We start from the raw sequence: 27381 nt of genomic DNA on the forward strand, positions 1-27381 counted from the left end.
GTGTTTTAAGAGTGGAATTTTGTTTTTTAAAAAATGGTTGCAGTTTTTTTTACTGTTATACAAAGTAAATATTTATAAATACGTTTTAATGCTCCTGTATCTCAAGTATCATTTGGTCGTTGCCTCGCGCTTGAATCCAGAAGACCTCGCGTGTCAGTTTCCTCGTGGATCACGCCCTCATTTGCGTGATTTCCTGCCGCAGCTCGCCTCTTTCATTTGCGTGCTGAAGCGCTCTGTGCTCCAGCCCTCTTTGACTGTCAAAGTAGGCGGCGGGTGCTCCTCCTCCTCCTCCTCCTGCGCATCCCTCCTCCAGTCGCTAGCACAGCGGAGCGCATGGGAGTGCCCCCGCTCCTCCGCTCCGCTCACAGCCTCCTACTCCCCCGCCGCTCGGTTCCGGACTCCGTCAGAGCCCGCTCTGCATCCTCCCAGCGTCGCACGGAACCCGACAGCGCTCCTGTACGACAGGCCCGACGGTAAGTAAGAGCCACTCTACTCTTTTCCTTCTCTCTGTTTTTGGGAACACACCGTCTCGCCTTTTCGGAGCGGAGGATCGGGGGATGGAGACCGGAAAGAGGGATGCTCCTGCCCCAGGATGAAGGAAGGGCCTGTCATGGACCAGCGGGGAGGGGATGGATGCTGGAGTTCAGACAGGCAGCGGCAGCCGACCTACTTAGATCCATTAGAGGGATGAAGAGATGAGAGGAGGAGGAGGGGTGGTGGTAGTGAATGTGTCCTCTTACAGCGTAGGTAAACAATGCTAAACAGCCATGGATAATGGAGGACAACTTGGTTGTGCATCATTATTTCTAGGGGTGTGTATCGGCAAGAGTCTGGCGATGCGATACGAATCCTGACACACGTCCCACGATAGATACATATCACCATATTGTACCGGAACAGATTTTGTTTTTGTCTATTTTTCAAGAGTATATCTTAGAGAAAACTGTACCTGATTATTAATACGCCTTTCAATGTAATAAAATGGTCAAATTCATTTTATGTAATGAATTTGTTTGTGTTTGTTCACAATGTTGAGCATTGCAACTGTATCTTATATACACGTTGATTTTACCCAAGCAAATCTATAGTGCTTTATTCTGGTAACTTAAAATATAGATATTTTTAAAGGGACCAGTCAACATTGTTGATAAGCACAATAAAATATTTTTCTGTAAAAGGAAAAAAAATAGAATGAACGTTCCTTAACCAACAATAATGTACACTTCGTTTGCCATTAACCCTTAGAGGTGCTAAACGCTGCCAACCAGCGGTCAGGGGTGTAACCCTTGTGCTATCCTAGGCACTTTAACATTGGGAGTTGGGTCATCTAGACCCACTAGACAGTGCGCTGAACCTTTTTTCTTCAGTGATTTGTGATCTTCACTGGTGTCCATGGATTCCATGAAATCTTTCCACCTTTATCCACCTTTGTCATGGTAGGAAAAACAAGTCAATGTAAGGGTGGGGTCATCTAAGATAGCACAAGGGTTAATTACTATGAGCGTCCTTCAGCGTCTGACTCTTGTTTTCCACTTAACCCTTGTGCTATCTTAAATGACCCCACCCTTCCATTGACGTGTTCTCTCTACCATGACAAAGGTGGATAAAGGTGGAAAGATTTCATGTAATCCATGGACACCAGTGAAGATCACAAATCATTGAAGAAAAAAGGTTCAGATCACTGTCTAGTGGGTCTAGATGACCCAACTCCCAATGTTAAAGTGCTTAGGATAGCACAATGGTTAAATAAATATCGTCCTTACAGCACTTACAAGTAAAGCCAAATGAAGTATCGCGATGTATCGCCAAATAGTTTTTATCCTACCCCCCTAATTATTTCTAAAGATGGATGTTTCTTGCATGTGGAGCAGATCTCATGAAATTTGATCCAAAGAGGCAAGTACCATCACAGCAGACAACAAACATGATGCAGCAAAAAATGATCTGTCCGTCATTCCAGTTCAATGTGTGGACAGACATTGAATTTACCAAAGACATGTGACCATACAGTGTCCTAGAATGTTCTAATAAAGTTCCCTTTGGATTATTTTGGTGTGGGATGAACCTTAAGAAACTAAAATGGGAATGGATTTACCTAAATTCTTGTTTACTTGTTTGCACACATATTTGATTTACACTTGAATATCTTGCAAGACATACAAGGAATCAGGAAACGTCACTGTTCAGTACCAGGTATTTATCTCTGTGTATTCACTACTGGTTGAATTTTTGGCTAAAGATGTTCTGGATTAATCTTAGGTCAGTGAATCATAACATTCAAAATGAACCAATATCAACTATGAATTGGATCAGCAAATGCAAACTATGATACAAATCGAATTGTTACACTCACAAAACACTAAAAGATCCATCCTAAATTGAACAGATTTGGTTGATAAAACAGTGCATCTCACCGTCAAACGTCCTCCTATGAGATTATTTAAAATCTCATAATGAAAAAAACAAACAAAAAAACAAATTCTTTTAGGTTCTGAGCAGGTAGTTTAAAAAACCTGACAAACATCTGTTAGATGTGAATAGTACAAATTGTGTTCATCAAACTGTAAATCCTTGTGTCTGCTTTTAGCCCTTTAGCTCCTATTAATGCAAATGCACACCAAAGTACTTTGGCTCCAGAAGTACCTTACTTTACTTGAAAGCAAAAACATGAGGGATTTTTTTTCTTTCCGTAGCAGGAAATATATTCAAGCGTCAACTGACTAATCCTCATCAAACTTGCATTTTGTTATTCTAATACTTTAGAACTTCATTATGTTCACTGGTGGGGCAGTTTTCTGAGCATTTCTAAACCTAACGGTGGCAGAAAATGCTGCAGGAAAAAAAAGTGAATGTGTAACGTATGATGACCCCACGCCCAAAACACAGCTGATGGAAATGGGCAAAGGATTATGGGTTTGAGGGGAAAGGAGCACACTAAATAACCCCTCCCTACAAAATATAATCTCTAGAAAACTCTCCCATGAAAATACAGTGGGCTGAACTTTGAAGCAGATGCTCCAGATGTCGTTTGCTGGGACCTGAAAACTGAGATTGTTTCTCTTATTTCGGTCAAAAATGACAATGTGTTAGTCACTTTCAATATTTAGTTTTATAATGGTAAATATACTTTAAAGTTGTAAATTGTAAAATCTCAAATTATCATAGCATATTGTATTCCATAGAATAAAATTTTAAAACTGCTTTTATTCAATTTTTTTGTTTTTGTGGCTTTTTTTGTGTGTGCTGGTTTTAGTGCGAATTTTATTCTATGCAAAATTTTTGTGTTTTTCAGGCTATTTTTTGTGCTAATGTTTTGTTTTTGTGGCTTGCTTTTGGTTTTCCTGCAAAACATTTTTTGTGTGCTTTGTGCTACACCTGTTGCGTTTTTGTGCTGATTTTTTTGTGTGCCTTTCTTATATGTGCGCTCATTTTTGTCGTATATTTTGTGCAAAATTTGGCGTTTTTTTGCTTTTTCTGTGCTAATTTTTTGTTACCTTTTTTGTGCCAATTTTTTTCCATGTATTTCGTGCTAAATGTTTTGTGTTTTTCAGGCTATTTTTGAGCTGATTTTTTTGTTTCTGTGGCTTTTTTGTGATTTTCGTGCAAATATTTTTTCTGTTCTTCGTACCAAATCTTTTGTATTTCAGGCTATTTTTTGTGCTAAGATTTAATTTTTGTAGTTTTTGTTTTGCTTTTTAATGTTTGTGGTTAATGTAGGAAGAACAAAAACACACAAATCATGTCTGTGACACATTATGACTTTTCATTTTTTAACAGCAGCTCATCTTACAGTTGTCATGAACAGATGAGGTTTGAGTGCAACCTGTTTGTTGTTCTTTCCTTTTGTAGTTCTTAAAAATATTAGCACGAAAAGCACTAAAAAACTATGAACCGAAAACAGTTGTTTTTATTGAATCCAACACGCTTCCATGAGAAATATATATACTTTGTTTCCATGTTTTCAAGCTATAAGAGAGACTCTGCTTTCATGGAGTCATTTGTTCTTGTGTGTTTGCAGAGGAGCAGCACCATGGAAGAGTTGGACGTCCCACAGATGAAGAGGGAAGTTGAAAGCCTTCAGTATCAGCTGGCCATCAACAGAGAGAAATCCTCCATCACCGTCACAGAGTGAGTGTCTGCGCTCTAGACACACAGGCTGTGCGTTTTCACACCCCCCGCCCCCCCCTGACATTGTGAGTGGGTGTTTCTGCAGGCTGGTGAAGTGGATCGAGGGTTGCGTCTGCGAAGATCCCTTCCTGAATCCTGAACTGATGCGCGCCAACCCCTGGGTGGAGAAGGGCAAATGCGTGATCCTTTGATGATCACGCACGGCCGGTCACAGATGCACGCCACCAGGACTACCATGCACTCTCACACAGCCTCGCTGCACTAACTCTCACACATCACGGCTATAACTCTTTTTATTTATTTACCCCGAATGCTGTTCCCAAAGTGTGTGCGTGTGAGCGCGAGTGCGTGTTTAGCACCGAGTAGCTTTCTAGAGCTTTGAGAAATGTTTGTCGACACCCTTTTATTGGCTCTTTACACTCTCAACCCAAATAAAGACTGTTTTAAACTAACAAGGGAGTTGTGGATGGATTTGAACGAACGGGGGGCGGGGTCACAGTAGTTCTCTGATGTAGACGTTCCTCCTGACGGCGTTGGACATGCCCTCGTTGAAGCGGAACCACACGTCGCTGTTGCCCACAGCAGTTCCCATGGAGAGGACTGCACACCCCTCACCTGCAGGGAGAGGACACGCCTCCTTTACACTCACCTGAAGAAAACGCTGATGGTTTACAGCTTCTACACATTACATTCAGGAAAAAATGATTAACTTTTTGAACCGATCTGGTTGTTAAAGCCCCACTTTGATCATCTTCTAATCTATTTTTAAGGCTTTCTCAGTGGTCTCTTAATAACGATGTAGTTTTTAGTCAAAATAAAAAAAACAACAGTTGTTTTCTAGGACATAGTTTCTGCAGAGCGGCGGTAGTTTATTAAAAATTCACCTTTTTGCCCCGTTCCGGTTTCTGATTCACTAAATGATTTTACTCAAGTTTCAGTTTAGTTCAGCTCCTTTTTTTTTTGCACTGGCAGAGCTACAACAACAAATTTAGGTAAAAAATGTGTAATAAACACAGATGTGTTACAGTTTTATTTGCCTTTAAATCAAATGAGCCTATTTTGGTAGATTTTTATAGTGAAGTAATAAAACAAGTCACTTTGTAAAGATGAGTGGTGTTAACTTGTCCTTAAAAATGCAAAGAGAAACCTGCTAAAAACAAGACAAAAAAACTCACATTTATAATAAATGTATTTAAATGATAAAAGAACAATTTAATATCTAAATCTAAAAGTCATGAGGAGTTTATATAAATAATAAACTCCAGTTAATTTGTCATTTAGACTGCAAAGTAAGCATTTCTTTGTTTTGTCCTTTTAGATTTTTGTGTTTCATTTATCAAAACGTTTATTTTAGGATTCTTTTAGGTTTAAAAACATTTTTAATTGTCACTTTTTTACGTGACAATTCTTTTTAGATCAATCTTTCCATTCTACACTCAGATTGTGTGAACCAGACGTCAAACTGCAGCACTGAGTCACAAAAAGTGTAAAAATCTATAACACTGTTCACTCTAAACATTATGACCTTTTTTTTTTTAATTAGGGTTGTTTTTGAATCCTAATCCCGTGATGTGGTTGTTAATCTGCCGTGTTCAAAAACAATAATTCTCCACTTGATTGACAGAAATTGTTTGGAACCAGAAGCAAAATGAGGTGGAGTGTGTTTTATGGCACAAATAGTTTGATGTTTGGAAACTGTAGGGCAAAAAAAACAGATTAGGTGAAATAAAAACGAAGAAGGAAAAGTAAAAGCCTGTAACTTTACTTCTTGTTTGGAATCTCCCCAATTAGCCTTTAGTGAACAACAGCAAAGATTTCCTAAAAAACATGTTTTGTTGAAAATGATTTGACACCAGAATGTGAGAATAAACACCAGGAAAACAATGGAAGTAGAAAAAGAAAATGGAAGAAATACGTTTGGAAATGATGCTTTGGCATCTTCATTTAAAAAGCTAAATGAGGACTGGGCTGTACTGGACTCCAGCCCTGACACAATCCTGGATTTTATAAAATAAAATCCAGGATTGTGTCAGGAAGGAGATCTGGTGTAAAAATCTCTGCCAAACCACCTGGGATATGCTGAAAGGTCCAGAACAACATTCCCCTAACGTTAGAGCTTCTTAGGGTCCAATTAGGACAGTTGAATAAGGGTGTGGTGGTACCAGCAGCAGTTCTTCAGCAGTGTGTGCTCGCTGCCAGCAGAACACCAGATTAATGTAACATGTAACATAATCATGACATGTGAAGAGTCATTTTCACCTCAGCCGTGGTTAAGAACCTTCATTCTGATGCGGCTCTACATCACCTGTGTCTGATGAAGGCTGAGGTCTCTGAGGTTTGGGGGCGACAGCGCGGCCAAAAAAATCCACCTCGGGCTGCAGGAAGCAAACAGGCACAGAGGGACGGCGTTAGTCAGGAAGTCAGTGAAGCTCTTATTAGCCTACTTTAACCATCCAGGATGGTGACCCAGCGGCTTCCCATTAACTTCATTTCTGCCCCTTAGAGGCTCCGACCTCTTTTCCTGAGCAATTACAAACCTGCAGAGCACCAGGGGGGCTCAGATTCCCCCCCAGAGAGATTATTTCTGGTTGCATGTACAGGATAACACACATCTGATGAGGAAGAGGAGGGAGGGGAGCTACAGTTTTAGCTGCTGCTTTTAAGATTTTCCCATCTGTCTTAAGTTAGATTTTTCCATTTTAATTTCTTTTTCTATTATTATTTTATTGTTGTGATGCATTTTGTTTTTGTTCTTAGAAATTTGACATCAGCTGGTTATCGAGTTTTATTCTTCAAGTAAAACTTGGTTTTAATTTCTCTGGGTTTTTTATGGGTCACTTGGACATTTACTGATGAATTTTTCATTAAATTTAAGAAAGAAAATACAAAGTAAATCTTATTACTGGATCAAAACACAAATGTTTTTTTTTTCCCACACCAGGAATTGATCTTTGAGGAAAAATTAACATAAATGTGTTCATCGCTGATCTAGGCCACATGTCTGCTGTAGTGACTCCATCTTAAACGATAAAGTAACTAAATAAAAGACTAAATTAAAGCCGCGAGCCGCCTTTTTAACCCATCCTCAATAGGTGAGTGGCTGCAACAAGCCCCTTTTGCCCCCTTTTGCCCCTTCTGCCACTGCAAACCTGGTCATGGGATAAATTCATTCAAATATATATCTTTTTCAAAATGGCAGGTTTTCTGTTGTTTCATCTCCATAGCAACCATTATATGCTTTGGTCGCCTGGGGGTAACGAACAGGTCTATGTAATTTTCAGAAGACTCTGGAAAAGTACATTTTTGGATTTCTTTGGTAACACTTTTTGTTAACGATAAAATATTCCTGTAAAAATATGCAAACAACAGGTAACGCCTCCTCTGCAAGCTCAGCACGCGGACACTTTTAAAACCTACAAATTGTAAAACCAAAACATTTTTCTGAGTCACTTCCCAATTATGCTCCAGGTGATAGTTAAAATGATTTTACATTTGTAAAAAGTACAAAAGGGCATTATTTTTTGGAAAATTCAAGACTGTGGCTTCTTCCTGGGGTCAAAGGTCAATAAAACTTTAGTTGTGGTTGTAGACTTAAGCTGGATTCCTTGGTGCTTTTTGATTTTTTTTCTTCTTAGAAATTTCAGTCTCTTTTGATGAATGGTTTCGCCCGCTGTGATGTCATCATTTTTTTTCTGGGGGGGTTGTCACTACATGTGCACAATATATTTTCATCTGGTAATAGGTTTGTGCCAATCTTGAGGAGTTTTTCAGTATGTAGCAGATAAAATCTTCACTTGAACGTACAATAAGAGAGCAGAATTGCGATGAGTGCCATTTAAATGACTTTTAAACCTAAAACGTAATCAATAAAAGAGGAAAAAAGAAACCTCTGGAAAACCTGAGGGCAGGAGAGAACGCGGCTCACCCTGCTCTCCACCGTTGTCTGTTTGACGATGTTCTCCAACCTCTGCTGGTGGTTCCTGATGGCGGCGGGAGCAGCACTCTTCTTTTCTTCTTTCTTCTGCGAACGGGCGCACTCAGGTTAAGGAACAACAGCTCAGGAAAAACAACGCCATCTGTTCGTTCGGCGCCTCACCCCAGCCGGGTTGCGCTGCAGTATCAGCTGCTCGGCTCTCCTCATCTTCTCCAGCTCCATCTCCCTGCTGATTGTCTGTTTGGCCTGGTAGGTCAGCTGGCGGCGCGGCGGCAGACCCGGAAACCTCGCCACCTCCTCCACTCGTCTGCGAGCGCAAAGAAATAATCTGAACGCCAGTTTACTTTCAGTCTAAAACCTTAATCTGCTTAGAAGTTCCAACATGATTGGGAGGAAAAAACCCAAATGAGAAGCGTTTCACTCAAACGACCCTTTAAAAGCCTTAAGTGTAAGAAAACACACATTAAACGGTAATAGATGCATCAACCTGGCATTAAAGGCTGTTTCTATTCATTTCTAACTGTCAAGGTGATTTTTACAAACTATTTTCATCTCATTTTACTTTAAAAAAAAGTTATGTTATAGAAAATGTGGTCAGCATCCAGCACTGAGAAAACATCATGAGCTTTGTCATCCCTCCAAGTCTCCCAGAATTCCTCTAAAATTTAGACCTCGATCAGGATCTGAGCGATCCCGTCCAGGGGCAGAGCGGTGGGGTCCAGCTCCGTGATCCTGAGGGTCTCCTCCTTATCTGTGGGTGGTGTTCCTGTGTTCTAGAGAAGGCAGGTACAGGAAGGTGTAGATGAGCAGCAGCAGCAGCAGAGCCAGCACCAGCGGCAGGCACCAGTCGTTGGTGACCAGCACTTTGTCACAGCGAGCCTGCAGGAAGGAGCCATCGTGGCCGCCCGCCTCTTCTCCGTCCACCATGTCTGAGGTCTCCCACGCCGTTCCTTGACCACACTTTCGTTTTTTCCAAGATCTTTTGCTTTAAAAACAATCCGTCTTTCCTCCTAATTATGCTTCTGTAATCCATCCATCTGCGCCCCACTAGTGCTGCTTTGTTTGCCAACACGCTTTCAGCGCCGCGACAGACAAGCCTGAATCAGCCAGGTGCGGAGGGGATTATGCTCTAAGCCTCTGTGTAGGAAAGCAGCGGGACAGCAGCAGCAACCTTCAACACCCCTCAAAAACACACACACATCTGCTCCACATCTGTGTGTGCACTCACGGCTCCAGCATGTAGGTGTACTGGCCCTCGGGTGTGCGGTCCTGCCTGTAGGAGAGGTTGTAGGCCAGCATGGTGCTGATCAGCTCGCGCATCTGCTCCTTTTCTCTGCTGCTGAACAGCTGTGGATTCACCTGCAGGAAAAGATGTGCAAAAAAAAAAGGATCGAACTGCATTAGTTTGGACTTTATGCCGTGTCTGTTTACTTTCACTAAAATCTGCATTTATTTTGACCAAAATGAGTTGATTTTTGTCCTCAACACTGCATCAACTTGCTGTGGTAAATGTGCAAAACAATAATTTTGGAGCCAACAGGATGGAAATGACCGACTCAAAGGTCAGATCAGGACCGTAAAGGTGCGATTTACATACAGGCCGAAGCTTCGGACAGATGATGTCGAGGAGCAGGGTGAGGACATCGAGGGTCAGGGTGAGCTGGCTGATCCTGGTCCTGATGGCTGCTGGGATGTCCACCAGCATGGTGGACAGGGCGTTTCTGCTGCTGAGGAGTCGAGAGGACGCCTGGACACAACCAAACAGCGACGTTTGCACCTTTTCTGTGTGAGGATCTGAGGATCTGCACGTGGAGGGAGTTTCCTACCTCGTGGTGGCCGTGTGGATAGCTGATGCGGGGAACAGTCGTGTGGGCGAACAGGAAGTGGAAGGTGACGGAGAGGAAGGGCAGGTACTTCATCAGAGAGAAATTCTGGCCGCGCAGAATCTCTTGGTTTAACCGGTCTGAGAACAGCAGCCAGTCCAGAGCCTCGCAGACGCTCTGGAGGTTGGGGTCCCTCACCCGCATGGACAAAAAGTTTTCATAAAGGCCCTGAAGGAACAGCATCCAGTTAAAAGTGGCGTTTGTGGTGGATGGATGGGACTTTAGAAGGTCCACAATGATCAAAAGCAAAATGTAACATTATGCACACACAGCTGCTAAAGGAAAAGAAGACATTTTCAAACACGGTAACTTCCTATTCAATAACAAAAACTAAACTAAACTAAACAAGGAGTGTATTTTGTTTATTCAATCCCAGCTTCTTGAAGTTGTACTTGTTACAACGGGGGCATTTATTTATACATCATTATTAATTTAATTTAAACAGTTCTCATCATCCCACAGAACAAAACAAAAGCAAATAAATAATAATAATTTCAACAAATATGTGAAATGAATAATATATTATTAGATATAATGAAAGTCAATCTCATTCAAGCTCCATGTGGACTCTGCTGACTTTAAATAACTTTGTGATCTCAAATTCCTTGTATTTTATTTTGAAGGTCTGCATGTTTGTTGTAATCCTCCAGCATTCTATTTCACAGATTTTCTTTTCTAAACGAAACATCTCTTCTGGATTGTTCTGTTAGTTTTTAAATTGGTTATTCCAATATCTTTAGCTGTAAAAACTTTGTGGTTTTACAATATTTGTAATTTCTGCACATTGCTAAAGTCTTCAAACTTTATTAGTTTCCATTGCAAAAACTAAAAACCTCGGAATCGCGCAGTTTTTTTTTTTTTAAATCACGATAATTTTGCTTAGTCCTGATGACAAAATAATGAAGAATATACTGTAGCGCACCTCTCTCCCTTTCCCGCACTGAGATATGGCGATGTAATCTGTTTAAGTCTTTTATTTTGTGGTCATTCCAGGCGGGAACCAACGCCGTACAGCTCACACCAACAACTATCAACAGCAGAAACACTCCCAACAACAGTTGTTTTTTTAGCCCATTTTTGATTTATTAGTGGAGCTACACTCCTCAAACGCCTCAATTCCGTCTCATGCACCAGCCCCCTCCCTGTATTTCCCTTATTCAGCCAATAAACAGCCACCCGACTCAACTCAGTCCGCTACAATACTGTGTTATTTCCAGAACTAAGCAGTTTGTCAGAGAAAAAGTCAAACACCAGAAAACCATTTATAATTGATCAATTTCACTGTGGTCTGCCTTCAGGTGGAGATTGTGCTGATGTTGTCGATCATAAACAACATTCAAATCAGTCATTTGAGGAGAAGGTTGGCGCGGCTGCAGCTGCGCAGGCGACTGCAGTTCATTGCAGTTGTTTTCGATTTAATCAGTGACCAGATGAGGCGATCAGGCCGTTTACACGGTTACAGAACGATGCATGAGAGGAGTGAGCTGAAAGGACTGCGTGTCACTCTGGACTTGGTCTTTTATTGTAAGAAAAAAATTGTTTTTGTGGCGATAACGAGACAGCAGATGTTGTTATCGGGAGAAAACGGGCAAAAAAAAGCAGGCTAGGCCATTTTGGGCTTCCGTAAAAAAACATTGTCTTTAAGAATCTGTTAAAAATATTATTAACTGGATAGATTGACACTAAATTCTGCAAATTGGTAATTCAGTGGTTCAAATCCCAGGCGACACGGACCTTTAGCAAAACCCCTGATCTCACACCGCCCTCAGGTGTTTCAAAGAAAAAAGGAAATGTAATCAGATCTGGAGAAAAGCATCTGCTAAAAGTGAAAAGGTAAATCACAACATAGTCAAAAAAATGGGTTCTTTACCTGCGACACTTTCTCATACTCTCCGCTGGATGAAGCTAGATGAAGAATGTGCTGAAACCTTTGAGCACCGCTTCCTGAACCAGGTACCTCCTCAAAGGCCTCACCAATACGTTTCCTTAAAACAAAAAAGAATTTTAAAAAAACAGCAAGAGTTCAAAAGTTTGAAATCTAACTGTAAGAAGGCTTTAGTTGGTGTGTGATTGTTTTTGTTCCTAAAAGGATTTGCCCTCACTGCTTGTATGTGTGTAACTTGTGAAATACAGAGCAATGTGAGCCAAGCAGCTGGACAGATTTGATCCTCTGTGATCATTTCTGTCCTTAACTCCCTTAAGCCTTGTACTATCTTAGATGACCCCACCCTTCCATTGACGTGTTCTCCCTACCATGACAAAGGTGGATAAAGGTGGAAAGATTTCATGTAATCCATGGACACCAGTGAAGATCACAAATCATTGAAGAAAAAAGGTTCAGAGCACTGTCTAGTGGGTCTAGATGACCCAACTCCCAATGTTAAAGTGCCTAGGATAGCACAAGGGTTACACACTAAGCTGACATAAACACGCTAAAGATAAACTGTGCAGACAGTTTAAGAGGGCAATGTTTTGCTAAAAGTGACTAAATGATTTTGGGAAGGTACTTTTGAAGAGTCTTTCTTCTGCTTTTCTTAATGAGGTTCGACCTTCAGCTTTTAGCTTCTTCAACATCATCATTTCACAATTTTTATGTTGAACATTTAACCATAATCTGAGACTAACTTAGTTTCTCTAAACATTTTGAGAACTTTTAAAAGACCCTTTCATATTTTGGAATAAAACAGCCTCGTAAAGGTTCTGCTTGCCTGTAGTTCTGAGTGAAGGTGACTCAGACATGAGGATAATTTGAAACACGGGGTGATGCTCTGTTTTAAGAAACAATTTGAGCCAAAGCGACAAAGTGTGTACCGTTTGGTTCGTGGCAGCTGGAAGATCTCCTGCCACAGATGGAACAGGCCTTTGTTCTGGTCCTTCTGCCCCACAGAGACGCTCTGGATGGTTTTGGAGTCCAGCTGCTTGAGGCCTCGGCCGTAAAGAAACTGCACAGCCAAGAACAAATACCCCGATGTTATCACCGCGCTTGTTTCTCACTGTGCCCTCACCACCACGCACACACACACACACACACCCACACACACACACACACACACACACACACACACACACCTGAAGGGTGTTGATGCAGGAGCGGATGTCGTTGTCAGTCTTCTCGCACAGACACAACAGAGCTCCTGTGTCTGCTTTCAGGCCCTGCCGGCTGGAAATCTGCAACACAGAAGTTTTAAAACACAAGGAAAATACACGGCCGCGAGTCCGCGTGCGAGTCCTGACCTCTGACAGTCTCTGTGCGAGGCGGGACGGCTGGGTTTGGGGGAACGTCAGGAGAAAGGCCTGCTGTCGGAGCGGCCTCAGAGCTGGAGTGTAACTGAAAGACATCCATCGTTATTTAACAGGAATGTTCAGACTCTGCGAAAGGTGGCGGCGTCTTCTTACAGGTCGTTGCAGATGCAGATGATCGGGCGCAGCAGAATCTGTTCCCTCTTCTTTTTCTTCTTCATAGCATCAGTGGCCGTCTCTGCGCCGTGTCCATCTTTCCTGCTCAGAAGCGCCAAGAGGATGTTGATGGCAGCCTACAGAGCGCCACACACACACACACAGCCAAAAGCTCTTTTTAGACACTCAGCTAAAGCTGTCCAGTGGGTCTTTCCTGATTTCTAGAATTGCCCTGAACGCACCGCGGGCGCTCCATCGATCTCATCAATAATGAGGCAGTTTGGTCTCTCGTTGGCACCTAAAACGGACTTCATCTGCGTTGCGGTGTCGATGCGTTTCTGGAAAACCTCCGCGCTTCGATCGTCACTGTGGAAGACAAACACAACCTCTGCGGTTACGACAATCTGGAAGTTTCTACTAAATATTCTTGCTGGTTTTAATCTAAATGGTTCAACCTGGCATTGATTTCCACCACATTGTACCCAGCATGCTTTGCAATGACATGAGCCAGGGTGGTCTTCCCTAAACCCGGAGGACCAGACAACAAGGCCACCTGGAGACGGAAAAAAATAAAAAAAACACTTAAAGAGAGGACAACAAATGAATCATCCAAACAAAACGACCAGAACGCCTCGCCGTGTTGACCTTAAATTTGGGCCGTCTGTACTGATCCAGTTCAGCGTCCAGAATCTCCTCGGTCATCTCAATCTTACTCTTGAAGCGGTTTTGAGTCTGGTTGCCTTGATTGGGCTTGAATGAGTTCTGATTGGCCGTCTGTCTGTCCGAGCGAGCGGTTCGGGTCTTCCTCTCCCGTCCGAACACAACAGTGTCCCAAAGCTTCAGCCACTTCAGCAGGCAGCGGTTGGTAAACTGCAACAAAACGGTGAAGCTCAACGCGTCTTCAAGGACAACAGGGGAAGCTTTGTTCACATCAGTAAAGGTTGAGCAGGAGGAATACTCTTTCATTACATCGTCACTCAGCAGCTCCGTGTAGTGGCCTGGAGAAAACCTGTCCACCCAGAGCCGGGATGCTTTTCCCTCCCCGTTCTCAGGATCCTCATTCTCGTCGTTTTCTGCGCTTTCAGACTCAGTGAACGCATCAGTCACAGTTCTGTGGGCCACAATCAAGAGTTACACACAACAGAACCGCACGGGAGTGGGGTCTCTTTGCGTCGGCGCACATGAACCTTAAGTACCTGTTAAGCAGCTCGGTGAGACGCTGGGATTCCTCAACTACCTGCAGGTGGCGCTGCATCATTTCAAGGACAGAAAATACTAAAAGTTAGTGCATTAAAAAATGTTTTTTTTTAACTACAAATATATATTTTAGGTCATCTAGCACCTCAGTTTAGAGCACATAAGGGATTTTTAAATCTTTATAAGGATTTTTAAACAAATGAAATGATGATTAATCCCTCAAAACTTGAAGGTCTGTCATATCTACAACTGAGCACAAAAAAATGAATTTTTTTTAAACACATTTTTGTTTTCTTTACCATGTTGGGGAACATGTCTTTAATGTTTGATCCTGGCGATACGTTTATTGATGGAATTATTATCCAATCATAGCACAGCTCTCTTGTGTCGTCAGGTTCATATGAAATCTGCCCGAGGCCTTCAGAATGCTCAGAGCAGCCTGCTGTGCGCTGTAAGCAGCAGAGGCAGACCAGACCTCCAGTCTGTGACTCAGGTCAAATACGTTGAGCGTGCCGTTTTGAATACACATTTTTGTTGCAGCGGTAATGTTAGTATGGGATGTGAGGGGCTGTAGGCCAACAGGACTACGCTAATTCACTCCTGCTGCTCTGCAGAAACTATGTGGCCTCCTGTGTCTGTTATGTTTAGTTTACGTGTTGAGCTGATGAAAGTCAGAACGCTACGTACAGGAGTGAGGCCAAGGCGCCGCTAGCCTTTACAGGAAACGTGTCATAGGCTGAGCGTGTTTTAACTATGTTGTTGCATACACATCCCTGAACCTTAGTTTAAAATTCATACGGTGTTTTCATAGAGAAGGGATGAAGAACGACCTCACTAAAGGTCTAAATGCATAATTCAAAGACAACAACCACACTTTTAGTTTATGGCAAAACAACTTCCCTTAAATAAGAACAACAGTTTGTCATTTTGTTTATCTCATTTTCATTTTTGTTTGCGGGTTTGCGGCTGAAGGAGTCTCACCCTCTCTGCCTCTTGTTCTCTCAGTGCTGCAATCGGAACCGCCAGCAGTCCCAGTCCGCCGGAGGAGTTTGTGATCAGTCTAGAGTCCACTGCCTGTGAGGACATCACAGTGGAAGTTCTGCATAAGTCCGTATGCGGTACAAAAAAGATGTAGAAGAAACCCTTTGGGGGTAGAGTGACGTTCACCTGCTGAGCTCCTGTGTCCTCCTTCTTTCTGAGGTAGACTCGGGTCCCCGATGAATCCGTTACGCTGATGTAATCCCCTTCCAAAGGAGGTCGCCTCAGCGCTCGCAGGGAGGCCTGCGCCATCGAGGCAGGCCGTCTCGGTGTCTCTGGGATCTCTGCAAAGCCGCTGATGTCCAGTGCAGAGGAGGTAGCCCTAGAACCAACACGCATTTTAAAAACATCATCTGAAAGGAATTTCCTTCTTTTATTGCTCTTGTTTGCTCAGATATGAACCTCTATGGCCATTTTATCCTCCAAACAAACTTGTCCTGATTCATAATAGTGATTGTTCTAAACAGAATAGAAGAGCTCTCCTACCTGGAGGGCTGGCTGGGTTCATAGTGCTCAGGAGAAGACGGTGGAGTGATGTCATCAACCTGCGACGTGCCTTTCACCTCTAGATTCTGCGATGCGTCGAAAAGCCGCTTAACCACCCCGGCGTCCTGCTTCTGCCGCTTTGCTTTAGGAGCTGAACAAGATGGAGCAATGTTTGTTAAAAATTAAAAAAAAAGTCAAATAAAACCTAAAGACAGCAAGAATCAAACACAGTGAACTTACTGATGGGCCTATCATCAAGCAGGTGCTCGATGTCTGCGATCTCACCAGCAGCATCCTGTTTGAGACGCTTCGCCGCATTGGCAGATTCTTCTAGGAGATTAAATTAGACACGATGGACGCCATCACTTTAGAGAACAAATAAGTCAACCCTCTCATTTTTTAGAGATTTAAGCAAAATAAAAACAGACCATTGACCAGAATAAATCTACTTCAAAACAATCATCTGTTTAGAGCAGAGGTCATCTGAGAGAGCCATTTGGGCCAGTTTCTTATTCACAAAAACCTACCAAGTGCGGCAAAGTCTCACTTTTATGCTTAGAAAAAAAATGAACAGAAAATGTTGATGTTTTTGTGGCTTTGAATCCATTTATTTACAAAAATGATGCTTAGACACATTATTTACACCGTATTAAGCTTTTATTTATTTAGTTATTATTAACAATTATAACCTTTTACTATTGACAGCAGCAAATCCAAGTTCTTTTCAAAATAAAATACACCCCATTTCAAATACAAAAAAAAAAGCAAGAAAATAAAGTCAAAGTGGTATTTTCTGTAATTCTGACTTTGGTGCATTTTTATTCTGTTTCTCTTTCTACTATTGAATATAAACATAACATTGCAATGTTCTTTTTTATACATGTAACTGAAATCAGAATGTTTGTCTTGTACTGAACCCCTCTTACATTAATTCCAACCTTTTACCATCATTTCTGCTGAGTTATCTGCCATGTTAAGCGTCTAACATAAACGACAAAACTTAATTAACTCTAAACAGATGAACCAAAACTATAAACCTCATGTTTATTCAAATTGTTTGCACCTTTCTTCAAAGCCAAAGAGCCAGAATGGAGGAATAAAAGCCGCATGTGACTTAGAGCCTGCAGAGCCCTGCTTTAGACGTAATGCCTGTTTCTTTTCCTGTCAAACATTACACCTGCTGTGTGAACTGATGATGAAATGTTATATTAACAGTCATCATCAGACCCAAACACACTTAAGAAACTAAGACACATTCAAATGTAAAATTACTTCATGTATTTACCAAGATGGATTTACACGAGGATCCTCATTGTCTGAATGAAAACATTGACCAGTTGCCCCCTCTCTATATAGTTTGTTTCTCACTCACCGTCCATCTCAGCCAACACCTCCAACTCGTCGGCGTACTGCTCATTAAAGTGCTCTTCCATCTCGAACAGTTCGTCATATTCGTCCATTTTGGCGCTTAAAAGGTTTGCTAATTACTTTTAAATAAATTCTGAATTAAATTGTAGAGTAGTTAACTTATTTTCCTCCTCAGTTCTTATCGTTGCAGCTCTCTAAGTAAAGATTCCCGGCAATTTTTTGTTGTCACATTTCACTTCCGGGTTAAGCGAGTTTTTGGTGCTCTGATTGGCTGTTGTCTATTAAAGAAAATAATAGACTAAAAAATAATCTAACCTAATATAGCTCTACAATTCATACAACTATGATTTTTGGTATGTTTATAAATATATCTGACTTCTTACTACTATAAACTGTTTTTGGAGTGTTGATGTAGTTTCTAAAAAAATATCCAGAGGGGGGCGCTGTGGGGTAATCTACTTAGTTGTTTTTCTAACCAATTGTTTATGAGTATTCACTTTGTGATTTTTCTTATATATACATACATATATATATATATATATATATATATATATATATATATATATATATATATATATATATATATATATATATATATATATATATATATATATATATATATATATATATCTGCATTGGTTTTGCTATTTATAATCTGGCTAAAAGTTAGGTAGGCCGATATTGTTAAAAATCTCTAAAGTATTATCAAAGTACATGTTGTCATTTTTAAGTGTTTAATAAAGATATAATTAGAGGCATAAAAGCTTTTAGATAATGGAATGTCTTGTTTGTGACTTATTGGCACCACTTTTATTATCACTGGTGAATGTGTTTACAGAAAAATACCACAACAATAATAGTTCTAGTAATTATTATAATTGCTTAATGGAAGTAGATTTGAAAAAACAAATCTACTTCTTGACAGATTATGCTCTTTTGTGGACTTTTCACCACAATATCCCCTCTGACAATAACTGACATCAAATGTGGAAAATGTTTTTATTTTAAAAAGTATGCTTTTGAAGATAAGTTTAAAATATAAGATACATTAGTAATCTTTACTATTTATATTTTTTTATATTTTCATAGACAGAAAAGTATTCTTTGCTTAAAGTTGACACAGCAATCATATTTTGCTTTGGAAATTGTTTTATGAAATTATAAAACAAAGCAAAATTAGCTTCCCAGCTGATAAATGTCATTGAAATTGGAATCTTAAAGCTTCATAAACAACTTTACTGTAGCATTTCTCACAACATTCTGTGAGGCGGACTGGCAACCTTTACATTTATTTGTGTGCCTTCGTATGCACACATACATCAGAGAGATTAATGATGATGAGTGTGACGTCAAAGTGTTCCCATCCCTGCCATCTGCTCCTTATTGTAGACAAACACAGACCTGCAATTTGTGTCTGACACCAAGTTAATTTCACATCCAGGAGCCCAAAAGAACATTTAATCAAACTCTTTTAGTGTCCACGCTTTGGTCTCCCAGTCCTCGCATGTTTTCATGTGAGAGGAAACTTCACAGATGTGTTCAGGGGTCAGGGAAGCCTTAGAATAACCAATAACACCACGTTTATCCAGAACAGGGAACTACAGCAGTAATGAAGGCCTAAAAGAATATCACTTTTAGAGCTGAAACACATCTATCTTCAATTTGTAGTAGAAAATAATTTATCTTGAGTTATCCAATACACTGTTTGATGATGTCACAGAATTTCACGCCACACTTTATCAGCTTGATTTAATACCTTGTAAGGCTTACAAATTAAAATCCACACAACATGTTTAGACCTGGACCTAGCACATGTCTTTAAGGACACAATTATTTACAAACTAACAATGGAGCCTTGGACATGACATAAAAAGAAAAAAAGTATTTTCTCAAACTAGCTTTTTATGGGGACAAATTTGTATTGTATGGCCACAAATGAGCATTTAATTAGCATTATGTGGGCACAAATTGCTCATTTGCCCACAAATTAATAATTTGTGTAAAAAAATAAGCAGTATGTGCTTAAAAAGTTGAATTTTGTGCATAAAAAACTGGATTTTCCCACCACAAATGAGTATTCTGTGCATAATGATTAGGATTTTGTGCACCTTTGTGTGTGACTGGGTGAATGGGTCTGTGACTGTAAAGCGCTTTGTCCTTGTAGGAAGAAAGGCGCTATATAAGTATACGCCATTTACCACCACGATCAACATTTTGTCCAAACAAATTAGCTTTTTATTAGCCTTTTGTGGGAGCAAATTAGCAATTTGTTACCAGACATTTGTTTCAGCACCGCAAATAAGCAATTTCTTAGCATTTTTGTATACATAATTTTATTTGGTGTACAATAATTAGCAGTTTTTTCACATAGCAAAGCATTTTTTAGACACAACTTTGCATTTTTCGGGCTCAAATTGGCATTTTGTGTGCACGAAACCCTTAGCAAAATGTAATACGCTCAAAATGTATTTCAGTTTATGTGTAAGTATAGCAAATATACTATAGTACAATAAACTGTAGTGTGGGAACTAACTGAATAGGTCTGACTAAAGTGGAACATTTTAAGTTTACAATAAACAGATAGTATATCAAAATAAACAAGTACACTGCCTCACTTTTACTATGGACTAAGTATACTTGTGGTATACTGAAACTGACAACATTTTGCTAATACAATGCAAATGTATGCCCACAAAATGCCAATAAAATGCTAACCTGTGGCCACAAACGATGAATTTGGTTTTTTTTTCTGCAATTCACAAAACAAAGATTCATGATTATCCACATTTTCCAAATCATGTCGTTGCTCCTGGAGTTTAGGTGATGAGGAAACCTATGGTACTGAAATGGGATTATAACTCTGAGCAGTTCTAACTTTTTCAGGTCCCTGTTAGCAGCTTTAACAAAGGCTTTTTTTTGTATTCAGACACTAATGACAATATAGTTGTCATCACAAATGATTGACCATCATCCTGTGTGTGTATGTGAGTGAGTGAGTGAGTGTGGACTCTGGCCCATAGGAGCATCTGTTGTATTCCAGCGCTCACTCATACCGCACACTCCATTAATCCCCTGGAGAAGGGAGCGTGTGTCAGCGTTGCTGGTGCCACATTAAGGTGATGTGTTTAATCATCAGTTCAAACACGGAACTGCCCCATTCACCTCTCTGCATGCAGCACTCTGCCTCAAGCAGGACAGCAACAAAACATCCTGCTTGTGGTCCAGTGAGGGGAGGATTGCGTTAGTCAGAACAGATTGTGGAGTTGTGACTTTTAGGAGGCTCTGCGGTAAGATTTAGGAGGTGATCAGAGAAGAAGATGTCTAATTCCACCATCAACTTCTACGCCCTGACACAGTCCTTCAGCTTCTCAGACATTATCGTCATAGCCACATACTTTCTCCTGAACCTCGCAGTGGGCATCTGGGTGAGAAGCAGAGGTTTGTTTGGTGTTAATCTGGGTTTTTCATTATTCTGAATGACAGTTTTCTCTGTCAGTCTTCATGCAGGGTGAGCAGGAACACTCTGAGTGGGTATTTCTTGGCTGGGCGAGACATGGCCTGGTGGCCGGTAAGTCAAGTTCTTTGGTCCAGTCTAAGAACTCTAAAAAGTTCTTTCTTTTTAAGTTTTTACATCTATGTGCAAATATGAAGTTTGTGCAAATATGAAATTGTTTAAAGTTGGTAGTTTTCTATTAGAAATAAAGACAGCCTTTCCTGGAATTGGTGTTAAAAAGTGCTGAGTGTGTCGGAAAATTCCAAACACAACTGATCACAGAGGCCGGACTTTCCTCTCTTAAAACAACCAAACCCAATCAGTTGTGTTTTTACGTTAGTGAACAGGTGTAGTGAATTTACGCATGAAGCTCTTCTATTCCCCTTCAAGTAAGAATTTGTTGAATGGTAGTCTTATTTGTTTTATTTATTGCAATATTTCCTGTTTATTGTTATTTTAATATTGTGTAGCCCTCAATAGTTTAAGGCCTTGTTTGAATGTTTTTTCCTACTCTATGGTATGCTCCAAGAATTTTTTTTAAACTGTTTCTTTGTGGCGATGCTTGATATCCATCTTTTGTAGTACAGATATTTTTCATCATACTACACAATGAATCTGAAACTGTCCAAAAAACTCAATTCCGAGTAATAGTTTTTGTCATTTTTTACTGCGAAAATCGCACTTTTTTAGACAAAACACTTTTTATTTGTTGTAACAAAGATCAAGCGCGTTGTGACTAAATAAAACGGATAAATCCAAATCAAAACCAAAGACAAGGTTAAAGCAATGAAAAAATTAGTTTAAAAAATTAGGCAAAGCTCTACTAAACTATATACAATGTTCCAAGGATTTATTCCAGGGGGGTATCACAATAATGTGTCATAACTCTTGTTATGTTTATTTGAAAAACTCTTTCATGTTCAATTTTGAATGAAAACTATACCAATGGGGGAGTCGGGGTCATTTCTGCGTCATTGTAAACAGCCGATGTGATTGGCTCATAAATGCAGAGACCACTGTTAAGACGGCTCTTTCTGCTGTTACTCTCATGCTTCTGGTCTTTTTTTTTTTCAAAACAACACAGTTTCTGGCAAGGTTTTAATTCTATTTCAGTGGAATAAAACAACATGGACAAATTAGAAAACTCATACTAAATTCTGACTTCCTCACAAACCTCTGCATCATAGGAGGAGAACATAGAAGGTAGATAATCTGGGATCATTATGCTAAATAGTTCTAAAAATATAATTTAATTCTAAAAACTAAGACTGAAATAATAGCAGCCTTTAATGGCTCTATTTATTATTCCAGGCCTTAATCCAGAATAATCTTTAGATTTTGTTAAATATAACTCCTTAAATCTTCAAATAAAAAATCCCTCCTGGAGCAAAGTTCGAAATGTTGTTCAGTCTGAACATCTCAGATACATAATCTTCTTGCGCTAACTTCAACATTGGACAATTGGGACACCAAGCAGTGGATTTATAATAAACTGTTTTCTGATCTAACAATGACAAATTGTTGGACTATTTATGAGATCAGGATAATTTGTAAATCATACTCTCTTCTTGACTTGTGCTAATTAAGAATTGATCCTAGGAAATATTCAAGGCTTTTTTTCAAAGTTAAACATTACAGGAGCAGTAATCAATCAGGATGTCACTGCTTTTAGATAACATGGTTTCCTAAATGGCGTGAAAACACGATGTGGAAATGTGTTGACTGAGCTTCTACGTTCTGTTCCAAAGATCGGAACCAACACAGAGTAAGACGGTGCAGTTCCAGAAATGGCCACTGGAGGCTGGTGTGAGAAGAGAGCAAATTTCCAATGAAATTTGCATTGTACTATGGATGCAAATATGCATCAAATTACTCCAAAATTTCCTTAATTTAGCATTTGCTTGAAAGTAAAAACACAAGTGAGTTTACACCAAGATAAACTAATGTTGCCTACAGTTGGTTTTAAACCTTTTCAGGTGTATTACTTTACTTTCTGTCCATGATAAATGTGTGACTTTTTAAACTCAGTTTTGTCTGTGCATCTTGAGACTCAAGATCACTTTGCAGCTTGTTCAAACTACTATGGTTCATTTTAAATGGGAGCCCCCCCCCCAGCTACTGCCCTGGGGGCGCCACTGTAACGAAGACTCAATTATGTCAGCCCGGGCCAATAAGATTTGCTGTATTTTTTAGGAATGTTTTGCTCACTTTAACAACTGCGCCACACCTTCAGGTCAACAAGAATCTGTGCAGGAACCAAGCATGTTGGTTACTTTGTTGTGCAACACATCGTAGAAATTTGGTGCTTTCTTATGTGGCAATTCATCAATTCCTTTTTATTTTTGACAGATTCCTTTCCAATACCTTAATGTCTGTTAGGTTGAACTTGTGCATCACATTTACGTTTTTTTTTTCCATCAACTGTAACTCCGAGGATGTTCTGGGTCTTCACTGTGACTGTGTGCGGTTTTTTGAAATTGTAAACAGTGCAGGTGCCTTCCAAACCGCATGACTCACTGCTTGTCTTACTTAATTTCTAATCATATCACCACAGCTCCCAACTTGTCACTCTTACCCAAGAGTGGCCCTCGCAGAAGAAACGTTTGTGTCCTCACATTTGTCCTCATTGACACCAGACTTAGACCTTGAAGATCCACTCTGATGAAGATCACGTTTTTGGTGTTTTTAACATGTTTTTGTTGCACTTTTCTGATGATGGAGGACAGAATTCAAGAAAATTAGGCTTAAAGTTGCATCTCTGATTATTTCTTTATTCAAATCGTTGTTAATCAGGAGCAGATAAAAAAAAAGGCGTTTAAAAAAGAGCACATTTGTGACAGAAAATACACTGGGCGGACACAAGCTCCCTGCTTTGCTCTGCTCTGCGACAGGCAGGGGAAAGGGGAAAGGGGGTGGGGTTGCGTCACGCCAATGGTCTCACCCACAACTCAGAGGTGAATTTGAACTACTGCCATTCTGCAGAAACTATGTTCTAGAAAATGATGCTGGTGTCATGATTTTGGCTAAAAACAGCAAAAAACACTGCAACGCTTCTACAACAGATCAAAATATGATCAGAGTGAGACTATGAAGTCAGAGTGTTTTCAGTGTCACACTGGTCCTGGAATAAACATTGATACGTTTTCATCTCTGCTGTGCACAGATTGGATCATCCCTCTTTGCCAGCTCAGAGGGCTCTGGTCTGTTCATCGGCCTGGCCGGGACCGGAGCTGCAGGCGGCATCGCTGTTGCTGGTTTTGAATGGAATGTGAGCGCATAACACAGATTCATTCAGCAGCAAAAAAGCTTTCAGATTCATCTAATGACAGTAGCAATGCAGGGATGCCACAATTCTCTGTTGAAAACTAAACCATTATGTATTGCCACTGAAACAAGTCATAAGGAAAGGGCATGATTGCATCCCTAGAAGCTATAGGACACAGTATAACCCAGAATGATGCAGGTCTGACCCTTAATCCATTTAGACGTTTATGTTGGCCAAAAGAAAAACATGGTACAACAAAACTAATCTCTCTTTTGTATTTGTATCTGCAAAAAGCTTTTATAAATTTCCGTTGAAGGTTGCAGGGTGACTCAAACATCCTTCAATTGGCACAGCAGCCAGTATGCAACAATTAGCAGGAAGGCAACACTTTGTTTTTAGACAATCTAATTGTAACTTCAGAGCAAAAGTGTTTGCAATGGAGAAACAAGCTAACTTTTCCCATTAATAGAACAAATCCGTCTGAAAAATAACATTTTTCTCTTTTTCTCTTCTTCTTGCAGGCTACATACGTGTTGCTGGCTCTGGCTTGGATTTTTGTTCCTGTCTACATCTCCTCAGGGGTTTGTTTAAACACACACCACACAAAGGGTGTGAGTCCTCTTAAGTCTGGTTCTGCAGGTACATTTAGGTGCCAAAAGACTCAAGATTCCCCGCCTCGCACATTCCCCAACAGGGTGTTACACTGCACTCACAGCTACGTGCTAACAAATGAAGACCACAAAGCACTTTCTCCTTCCACATAATTACATCCAAATCCAAAGGAAAATGAACTCATAAAACTCATAATGAGGGATGATGCGCTGCTTTTAGTGTTGTTTCCTTGAGATGACGTGTCACAAATGTGTGCATGCAGATTGTGACCATGCCAGAGTACCTGGGACGCCGTTTCGGAGGAGAGAGGATCCGGACTTACCTGGCTGTCCTTTCTCTGCTGCTGTCTGTCTTCACAAAGATATCGGTACATCAGTGGCGCACATCCTGACACTCAATTACTGAGAAACCAGAAAAAACGGCTCATGGTGCTGCTGTCAGATTAAATCTCTGCAGGTTCTGTTGACGTTTTGTTTCGCCACCAGACTGACCTGTACTCTGGAGCGCTGTTTGTTCAGGTGTGTCTGGGGTGGAACCTCTACCTGTCCACTGTCCTAATGCTGGTGGTCACTGCTTTCTATACAATTGCAGGTAGGAACCACTAAAACAAAAACCTTCATTTTTCATGGCTCCAATAGACTGCAACTTCATCAGGTTGTTTGCACATTGTTAGAGTAAATGTTAAAGGGTTGGAGGTGAAAACAAAGAATAAAACTGTTGGAACTGCCATTTTGCAGCAGTCTGCTATGTTTAACCTTTGAACCTTAACCTTTTTTGTGAGCTTAACTTTTTTGAGACCTTTTTAAAAATCCTTTAAGTTGAAAGCTTTCCCACTATCTGTCCATCCCATTAAAGTCCCATTAGTTCACACACTTGGGTGTTGGAAATTTGTTCTCCACATTTGATCCATCCTCTGGGGTAACAGTGAGCTGCAGACACAGCTATACTCAAGAACCATGTAGTGATTTGACACCCAATCAAACATCTTTATGCTGAGTGTGAAGTTGGCCTCCATTTTTAGAATATTTGATTTGACTTGACTGTGTATTTGAACCCTCAATATACCAGACTCACTGTGTACTTTACCACTGAATTGGTTTAAGTTGTCTTGAGTCATCTTGTCAGACTGTATGGTGATGTAATGGTCAGCACTCTCGCCACAAAGCAACAAGGTCCTGGTTCAAACCCCAACTGGGACTTTTTTGTGTGGATTTTCTGTAGGCGCTCCAGCTTCCTCCCACACTCTAAAGACATGCGTTGTAGGTTGATTGGTGTCTCTAAATTGCCCTTAGGTGTGCATGTGAGTTCATGGCCCTGCAACAGGCTGGTGACTTGTTCAGGGTGTACCCTGCCCTTGCCCAACAGTTGCTGGGTTGGCTCCAGCAGCCCCTTGACCCCAACCCTGATTTAGCAGGTTCTGAAAATGGATGAATGGAGTTGTCTTGATTCCTACTTTTCTAGCCTTACCCCTCACACATTAAATTGAAAGGGCACTAGGTAGAGGTCAGGGTAAATTGGTGGATTGAGGTACAGCTCAAGTATTTATAATGACTCTTCTTTCTAAAGCTAAACATAACCATAAATCAACTGCAGACTAAACCTAACAACACCTTACTAAATGCTACAATGAATAAATCTTAAATACTGAAAGATGTCTTCCATTTCTATCAGGCGGTCTCGCTGCTGTCATCTACACAGACACTCTGCAAACATTTATCATGATTGTTGGTGCAATCATCCTGACCATTACAGGTACGTACACATTAAGGTAAAATGTGCAAAACGGAAGCAACTAATCTGAGTTTTTATTTGGTTTTTACACTTCTATGTTTGAGAAGCATTCAATAAGATCGGTGGGTATGGAAACCTGGAGCGTGTGTACAGTATAGCGATTCCCAAGAAGATTATCCCGAACAGTACCTGTCACCTGCCACGGGCCGACGCCATGCACCTGTTCCGAGACGCCGTCACCGGAGACCTGCCATGGCCCGGCATGACTCTGGGTCTCACCATACTGGCCACCTGGTATTGGTGCACCGACCAGGTACATCTGGATTGACAAAATCGGCAAAAATCTGTCACCAAATGAAGTGATGTTTGTGATACCGTAGCGTGCTAAAAGTAAGAAGTTTGAATACTTTTGCCGCCAACTGGGGGCAATGAAGATAATTTAGAGAAAACTTCCTCAAAATGTATATAAATAACTTGATGAGAGTTTAGGAACCTCTGACTTCCTAAAAAAAAAAAAAATCCAAAATGGTAAACAGCAAAAGCAGAACACTTCATCAATAAAAATCTACTTTGTTTTTGTTTGCATGTCAAAGGTCAGACTCCACCCTCTCCCATGGAAAGAATTTTGTGCCTGTGGCAGGGGTCGCTCAGGGTCACAAAGTTGAGAGTTATGGAATTTAAAGATTTAAAGATTTAAAAAGCCACATATTTGTGTTTTAAAGGAAAAAATGTGCATACCTGTCCTTTTAAATTCTCCTAGTGGAATTTCACACAATGATGCTCCAATGGGGTCAACTCTATTAGGCAGTTAATTCTATCTTTTATTAATTTGGTTCGATTTCACACTTCA

General features: G+C 40.5%; 3 protein-coding genes across 3 annotated transcripts in view; 2 read left to right on the forward strand and 1 right to left on the reverse strand.

Moving 5' to 3' along the window:
- Positions 1-255: 255 nt before the first annotated feature.
- LOC101165947 (guanine nucleotide-binding protein G(I)/G(S)/G(O) subunit gamma-13-like) lies at positions 256-4583 on the forward strand. The gene is made up of 3 exons (XM_023958292.1): positions 256-473; positions 4019-4128; positions 4214-4583. Exons 2-3 carry the CDS (start codon positions 4031-4033, stop codon positions 4317-4319), a joined length of 204 nt encoding a protein of 67 aa, XP_023814060.1. The 5' UTR covers positions 256-473; positions 4019-4030; the 3' UTR covers positions 4320-4583.
- Positions 4515-17658, reverse strand: chtf18 (chromosome transmission fidelity factor 18). The gene is made up of 22 exons (XM_023958286.1): positions 17435-17658; positions 16303-16392; positions 16063-16213; positions 15706-15898; positions 15520-15612; positions 14538-14590; positions 14311-14452; positions 13987-14211; positions 13797-13894; positions 13584-13707; positions 13342-13478; positions 13180-13273; positions 13015-13113; positions 12757-12887; positions 11816-11930; positions 9889-10113; positions 9660-9809; positions 9291-9421; positions 8225-8369; positions 8054-8149; positions 6434-6503; positions 4515-4743 (listed from the first exon to the last, which is right to left on the reverse strand). The coding sequence occupies exons 1-22, from the start codon at positions 17520-17522 to the stop codon at positions 4622-4624; spliced, it is 2772 nt and encodes a 923-aa protein (XP_023814054.1). The 5' UTR covers positions 17523-17658; the 3' UTR covers positions 4515-4621.
- Positions 17659-20552: 2894 nt separating this feature from the next.
- slc5a10 (solute carrier family 5 member 10) overlaps positions 20553-27381 on the forward strand; it is a 30410-nt gene continuing 23581 nt past the window's right edge. Inside the window, exons 1-8 of the mRNA XM_020704320.2 lie at positions 20553-20855; positions 20927-20998; positions 24087-24191; positions 24710-24769; positions 25063-25167; positions 25286-25391; positions 26472-26552; positions 26639-26844. Of these exons, the coding sequence (XP_020559979.1) occupies positions 20748-20855; positions 20927-20998; positions 24087-24191; positions 24710-24769; positions 25063-25167; positions 25286-25391; positions 26472-26552; positions 26639-26844 (843 nt within the window). The 5' untranslated portion in view covers positions 20553-20747. The remainder of the gene's footprint in view (positions 20856-20926; positions 20999-24086; positions 24192-24709; positions 24770-25062; positions 25168-25285; positions 25392-26471; positions 26553-26638; positions 26845-27381) is intronic.

This window comes from Oryzias latipes, chromosome 1 (assembly GCF_002234675.1).
Source record: "Oryzias latipes chromosome 1, ASM223467v1".
NCBI classification, from domain to species: Eukaryota; Metazoa; Chordata; class Actinopteri; order Beloniformes; family Adrianichthyidae; genus Oryzias; species Oryzias latipes.